Source organism: Tupaia chinensis, unplaced genomic scaffold (genome assembly GCF_000334495.1).
Source record: "Tupaia chinensis unplaced genomic scaffold, TupChi_1.0 Scaffold000140_1, whole genome shotgun sequence".
Taxonomy (NCBI): domain Eukaryota; kingdom Metazoa; phylum Chordata; class Mammalia; order Scandentia; family Tupaiidae; genus Tupaia; species Tupaia belangeri.
In genome coordinates, this window is record NW_006159610.1 from 9,393,443 (window position 1) to 9,400,639 (window position 7,197).

General features: G+C 41.2%; 1 protein-coding gene across 1 annotated transcript in view; it reads right to left on the bottom strand.

Annotated features, from left to right (window-relative positions):
- The window catches only part of CLEC5A (C-type lectin domain containing 5A), a 9,815-nt gene extending 3,744 nt beyond the window's left edge, over nucleotides 1-6,071 (bottom strand). The window contains exons 1-4 of the mRNA XM_027770529.1: nucleotides 5,915-6,071; nucleotides 5,357-5,455; nucleotides 2,568-2,636; nucleotides 1,326-1,462 (exon numbers count right to left, since the gene is read on the bottom strand). Of these exons, the coding sequence (XP_027626330.1) occupies nucleotides 1,326-1,462; nucleotides 2,568-2,636; nucleotides 5,357-5,435 (285 nt within the window). The 5' untranslated portion in view covers nucleotides 5,436-5,455; nucleotides 5,915-6,071. The remainder of the gene's footprint in view (nucleotides 1-1,325; nucleotides 1,463-2,567; nucleotides 2,637-5,356; nucleotides 5,456-5,914) is intronic.
- Nucleotides 6,072-7,197: the final 1,126 nt, after the last annotated feature.

Genomic DNA, 7,197 nt, shown 5'->3' on the forward strand with positions numbered 1-7,197 from the left:
AGCAGGAATAAATGCATGCATACCAAAATCCCAAGAGGAGAATGGAGGAAAAGAGATTGTGGTGTGGTCATCCCACCCAGGTGGGGAGTGCTTTCTCACTTTATACCCTCACACTCCTATATATATATATAAAATTAAATATATATCTGTATCTATTTGTGTGTGTGTATATGGGACCAGCAGTTGGCGTAATGGCTATATGTATGCGTGTGTGTTTGTATGTTGACTTGAATCATCAACAAGCCATTGGTGTGATGAGCTTTTTCTGGGCTTAGTGTGTGGTATAAATAGTGGAGAATAAATGAATGAAGCTTGGAATATACCAAAACTTAAAGGATAAGTAAAGGAAAGAGGTAGTCAACTTCCTGTCCCATTCCCTTTTCTTCTCTCTCCTATCCCCCTTTCTACCTTAAGGCATTTTTTTCTTCCCACCTTGACACTTAGCCCTAGGAGATCAGTAGCACTCCAATCCCTGCCCTTTATTAATCATCTATTACCAATATTTAGAGAAGAGCCTCTTATAAATGTTCTCAATCAAAGGAGAACATTTTAGAGGAGGAGTGAAAGGATAGAGAGGAGAGGAACAAGAGTAGTGTGCATTGAGAGGAGGAGTGAAAGGATAGAGAGGAGAGGAGAAAGAATAGTGTGCAATACACAATGCCTAGCACTCAGCAAATGCTTCACATGTGGAGAGGCAACTATAAACTAAAATAAATTACGGTCTGAAATTGATTAGAATATGGGTTTTGGAGTCAGAGCAGTCTGAGTTCAATTCCATGTTCTGTCATTTAGGTGTATGGCCTTGGTCAAATAATATTACCGTGCCCTAGTTTTCTTACAAAATATGGATAATAATACAACTTTTGGGTTGTTATGAGATAAAAACAGATGATAAAGTTTTTGGTTAGTGTTACCTATTGATATTTTTATTACCATAATTATAAAGTGCTAACCCAGTTCTATGATCTGATTCTTTATTTTGCATATTACTGATTTTATTAGTTCACATCTTCCTTATCTACTGGGACAGTATGTTAACATCTCACATCTGTGAAGTACTCTGTAATTTCTAAACAACTTTTGTACACATCAGCTCATTTGGTCGTTTTTGGCAAGGACCATCGCATGAAGCTCAGGTGAACCTGATAAACATGCCCTGCTGCTGCTGGTACGTCTTCCAACTTCAGATTCAGAATGAAGAACTTGATCTCCCATGCCTGCATTCCTCACCCACGCTGTCCCTGCTTCATCAAGGCCCCACATTTCCACCACTCAGGCTGCTGGGGTAGGGTGGCTGCTATGCTAGACAGTTTCAACCCTCTCACCAGTTTCTCTGGAGTGTTGACAATGGCCAAAGTGGATCCTTCTGCTTCACAAGAGTCCCTGCTTTTATTCCAAGACAATTCAAAGGAGGATAAGAAAAAGCATCTTCCTTGATGAAGATCCCAACCTTTGGGGCAGACTGAAGAGATCCAAGACAAGAGAATATAAGATTAGTGGTTTAGAAGACCAGGCAATGGTGGCTCAGCAGTGACATAGCTGGACCCACATGGGAAAGCTGCTGGGTTCATGCTCCAGACCTGCCTGGGCACACCTGGCACACATGTGCCTAGCACACACATGCCTTTGTTCCCCATAGCTGAGATGGCCTTATATGAGTGCCTATCTCTCTGTCCATTCATCTGTTTTCTGTTTCTCCCTTTTATGGAAAGAAAGAAATAAACTTATTGGGGAAAAAAAAAAAGATTAGTGGGGCCGGCAAGTGGCATGGTGGTTAAGGCACTGGACTCCCACATAGCCAACCACGGTTTGAGTCCTAGACCTGGCACCATGAAAATCACCCATACATGCCCAAAATTCCAGGAAGAGAATAGAAGAGACAATATTGTGGTATGGCCGTCACAATATATCGCAATCACAATCACACCTGGGGAGTGATTTATCACTTTCTATCTAACCATCTCTCTCTGTCTCTCTGGTAAGTGTATTTCCCCTATGGCAAAAACCAAAAAAAAAAAAAAAAAAAAGTGATTTGAGATGTAAACCCTAGGATGCCAAATAGTGGGATATGAGTTTCTTTTTTAAAGAAGGGTTTTTGCCTTAGGACACATGTGCTCACCAGAGAGACAGAGACAGTGAGGGGGAAAGAGAGAAATCACCCCTGAGGGGGGATGGTCATGCTGCAATCTCTTCTCCATCTCCTCCCAGGACCTTGGCACACATGCACACAGGCCTGGCATGATTTTCAAGCGACCAGGTCCAGGACTTGAACCACAGCTGACCATGTGGGAGTTCAGCATAATTGCTATGCCATCTACTGGTCCTCATGAGTTTCTTTATAACAATCATAATGATACAAATCATCCTCAATCGAGGTAAATATTCCACTTAGTCTAGTCTAGGTTAGTATTTCTCTGTGGAGAGCATGAAAAGAATGAACTGGAAGGTCTTTATGGCCCTTTTGAGCAAAAAAGTTCTATAAGATGGGAGAGAATGGGGAAAGTCTCTAAGAATTCAGCACAAAAGAACTCAGGGGATGGGAAGGAAGGCAGAGCCATGCACTTTACCTGTTCCATAGCTCCTTGTGGGAACGAAGCTGATGGGACTTGGGGAGTTGCTCCCAAAAATCTGTGAGACTGAAATGAAAAGAAAACTTGAAGCTTACTGCACTGTCAGAGCTGTTGGGTCCCTATGGCTGCTTCTGAAGAGTGCAGATGTCTGAGATCCTTGGCCACTTCAGGCTAGAACTTTTTGGTATTTTTTGACTCTTCCATTTTACTATTACCATTATTTGTCATGCTTGACATTCCAGTCCTGTTTCATATCTTTTTTTTTTTTTTTTTGGTATGGTAGTAAGCATGAAATGCTGCAAACAATCAAGCAAAAGGCAGGAGAAAGGAAGAGTAATGGAAGAATTTAGCATCAGAGGAAACTCCTTTGCTCTTTTCTTACCTCTGACAATGTTGTGCCTGAAGCTCCTTCGGAACCTTCTACTCCAGGATCCAACAGCATCATTGCTGCTCTCCCTATTTCTGGTGTCCCAAACCCTCTGTGAAACCTCACACTCCTGGGGAGCTCCTAAGCTCCTCTCTCACCAGCATTTTATCAGCCCTGAGAGTTGTGGCCAGTTGGATCAAATCTCTGGATAATGCAGATATTAGCAAACAAGGAAGCAGGTGAGCATTTCAGAGATTTTCTATAAGCAGAGGGAGGTATATTTATTTCTTTAACTACAAATGGGGAAATTGATAGACTTCAAAGAGATCTCATTTTTCCTGGGAAAACTGGTAGGCTGAGCAGACAGCTGCAGCCTCTCTCCTCAGGGACCCTAGCTATTTGTCCATTGTGGTTGAAGACCACTTTCATTCACTTAGACACCAAATTAGTTTTAAAATTATATAAATAAAACAAACTGGTTAGCATTCACCTTTTGTTTCAGTTTCTAGTTTGCAGACTGTTTGTAACAATAGGTTGGTTTTCATCAGAAAGAACTTTGCAATTATAACTGAAAGAATCTAATTAATATTCCATGAGTGTTTTTTCCATATAGCTCACTGTATTGAGTATGTCAGTTCATACAAAGATGAATGAGAAGTGATATTTTTCCTACAGATGCCACCGTAAGAGGAAGTGAAAGAGAGGAAAGTCCTTAAGAGGATGTGGGCTTAATGAGGAGAGAGCAATTCTACACTCATCTTCATCATTCAATTCCTGTCATTAAGCCTTTTGCTTTGTAGATGACAGTTAATTCATATCTCATGTTTTCATTCTTCTTTTGTGGTTTATCTAACCTACCACTTGGCACACAAAAAGGTGCTTAGTATGATCTTTATTTTTTTTATTTATTTTTTTTTGAGAGATTTTCATTGTAGGGCGCGTGCGCTCGCCAGACAGAGAGAGACATAGAGACAGAAAGCGAGAAATCACCCCCCAGAGGGGATGGTCATGCCGCAATCCCTTCTCCTCCATTCTCCTCTCGGGATCTTGGGCACTCACGCACACGCGCCCGGTGTGAGTTTTAAGCCACCGGGTCCGGGACACGAACCGCAGTCGACTATGTGGGAGTCCAGCGACATAGCCATTATGCTAACTGCTGGTTCCCAGTATGATCTTTATTTTGATATACAGGTTCTTTATAGTAATACCTTATAGGTATACACCACTTTAGAGTTTAAAAAGCATTTTTGCATCATATCGCGTACAGTGGTTATATACAAATCATCCTCATATCCCCAGGGAAAACAGGATCAGAAATTTCACTCGTCTAATCTTGGTTTCCCCATTTATAAAAAGAAGGAAATCAAGCAAAAGGTCTTTATGAAACCTTCGTACAGAAGGATTTCTTGGGTAAAGAAGTCTTGAGAAAGGTCTCTAAGAACTCAGGATATAAGAACCTGGATGGTCAAAAGGAGGTCATTGTCATTCACATTACCTACTCTGTGGCTTTCTGTAGGGAAGAATCTTCATTACTTTTGCCAGAAATCTGTGGGACTATAAAGATAACCAGCCATTGGCATTGCACCAGATGTGAGTGCGTGATGAATATAACTAATAAGCATCACCACAGGGGCTGCTATGACAATGTGGCTGTCATGGAAAATATTGGGCTCTGACTTAGGTCAGTGGAGATGCGTGTGTGGTTTTTGTGTGTGTGTGTGTGTGTGTGTGTGTGTGTGTTTGTGTGACTGTGTTCACTTATTCCTATCCTTATTTCCTTCCTGCTTTCTTAAGTGACAGGAATTACACCTTCAGATTGGGTCACCAGAAGACATCTCTTACCCAAGTGGGCTGCCTCCCACTCACATTTCCTTCCTCATTTATTTTCCCTACTGGCTTCTAGGTCTGGCAAATATTCTGCTTGTCAAATTACATTCAATAATTGTCCTCCCTCTTTGGATTTTTTTTTTTTTTTTTTTTTTTAAAGAATCATTTGGGATGAGTTGATTCCTATGCATATACAGAGAAGTTTATCCCTCAGTTAAATCCTTTTATTTTATCATTCAGCTCTTACTAGTGCATTCTTGGTTGAATTGAAGCTGTATTTTCCAATTTTAGCAACAACAACAAGTAGTGCCAAGTATGTCAACTCAGATTACCCAACTCATGCTTTAGTAGTTTCGTGTGAAGTTCTAATCATTAGACACTGGTCACTTTTATATCGCAAGATAGACAAGGAATCTGGCCCATTGAGTGTGTTGGGGAGTAAGAAGGGCATTGTCAGTTGCCCTCTGTCTGGGTCGAATACCCTCCGTAGGAAGAGCTGAACATGTAACTTTGACACTCATCCTTGAATTCTGACAGAAGAATCACAGAGTAAGACAAGAAAGCTGGGGTAAGAGGTTGCTAAAATACTCACAATGCAACAGAAATAAGGTCATTCCAACAACTTTAAGGACTACTACAATAAGCCCAGACATGATCATGTGCCAGTTCATGACGAAGGAGTTTTTAGGTCCTGCGGGGATTAGAACACATCATTAGAATCTTGGACAAGTCTTTTTTTCACCAGGACACCCAGCCTCTTGTTCAGAGTACCAGTGGGAAGATAGGAAGAGGATACCACTGACAAGTACAAGGAGGAGATGAAACATATGCAGAAAGGAAAAGGACCTTGTGCTGACTGGGAGCATTTGAACTTGGTATGCTGCTCTTCTTTCACTCAGTCCTGCCCCTATCTGTGGCCTCCTAGACTCTGTTTAATAAGGAAATCCTCTCCTATAATTTGAGAACCCTTAGCCTTGAAAGGGCCTTTACTCCCAAGGGGCTTAGTCTTGGTCACACTGACTTCAGTTGTCAGAAGCCTCAGTCTTCAATATGTCAGGGGTAGTTGATAGACACAGCAGTTGTCCCTGAAGGCCATGGTAGTGGGGAAGAGCCAACAGGCTGTGCAGAGAGGACAGATAGACAGACTTACCTGCTCTTTGTCTGAAAGGCTGGGCTGGCTTGCAGATGGAGGTCTAAGCTTGGTATGGTAGGCAGCGGCCCTATTTCCCAAGAATATGCTCCTTCTGCTCAGGCAGTGTCCTTCCTTCTTCACAGTCTCTCTGTCCTGGCAGCATCTGTGAACAAACACTCCTTCCTGTTCAGTGTTCTTGGCAAAGGGAACAGGCGGGGCAAAGAGGGGAAGGAAATCTCTTCTTCGGTAAGAGGAAGGTTTCCATCAGGAGAGTTCTAATACAGGGGAATATTTTTAGGAGAAGCTCAAAAACAAAAAAAACCATTCCCCTGTGTCTGAATCCCCTGGAAACACAATGGGAAGAAAATATAGTAAAATGGTAACTAATAGGAAATCTGGGAAAAGAATCTCAGGAAATTATTTGCATACTTCTACAAGTCTAAAATTATGACAAAATAAAAATATTAAGGAAAAGAATCCAGCTGAAGTCCATGGTATTAGTGAGCAGGTCCTCATATGTCCTTTCTGCTCCATTCACTGTCAGCTTTGCTTAGTCCCTTGTGTCATGGACTCCTCTTCCATTTCCCCTGCTCACTTCCTTGACCACACAGTCATGCTTTAGTATTTCTTGAGCATAACACTCTGTCTGATTTAGGGATGAGGTAAAGAGTAAGCAAAACATATCTTATTAGCAAGGAGTTCTTATTTCATATTAAATTTGAGGTTTACCTTTAATTACATTTCTTTACTATAAAAGTGACATGTGCTTATTATAAAAAAATGACTAGAAAATTGGGAGAAGAAACAACATCTGTAAGTTTTCACATTTAGCTGTAGTCATTGTTAACATCTCAAGGTGTATTATTTCAAGATGAGTAGGTAGATTTAAAAAATAGATGCATATATAGAAAGGCAGATAGATACTGGTTTATTTAGCAAAGTTGGACCATATTGTACATATATTGCTTTATAATCTGTATACCATAGATTAACACCATGTTGTAGTTAACCTTCCATACTGAAATACAGATTTTGATAATGGGGATCAGCAGATGGTATAATCGTTATGTCACTGGATTCCCACGTAGTCGACTGTGGTTTGAGTCCTGGACCCAGTGGCTTAAAACTCACTCTAGGAGCGTGAGCATGTGTGCCCAAAATCCTGAGAGGAGAATGAAAGAGAGGGGGTATTGCAGCATGGCCATCCTTCTCAGGGGTGATTTCTCACTTTCTGTCTCTCTACTTCTCTTTCTCTCCTGCGAGTGCTCGCACCCTATAGCAAAATTCTCTCAAAAATATTT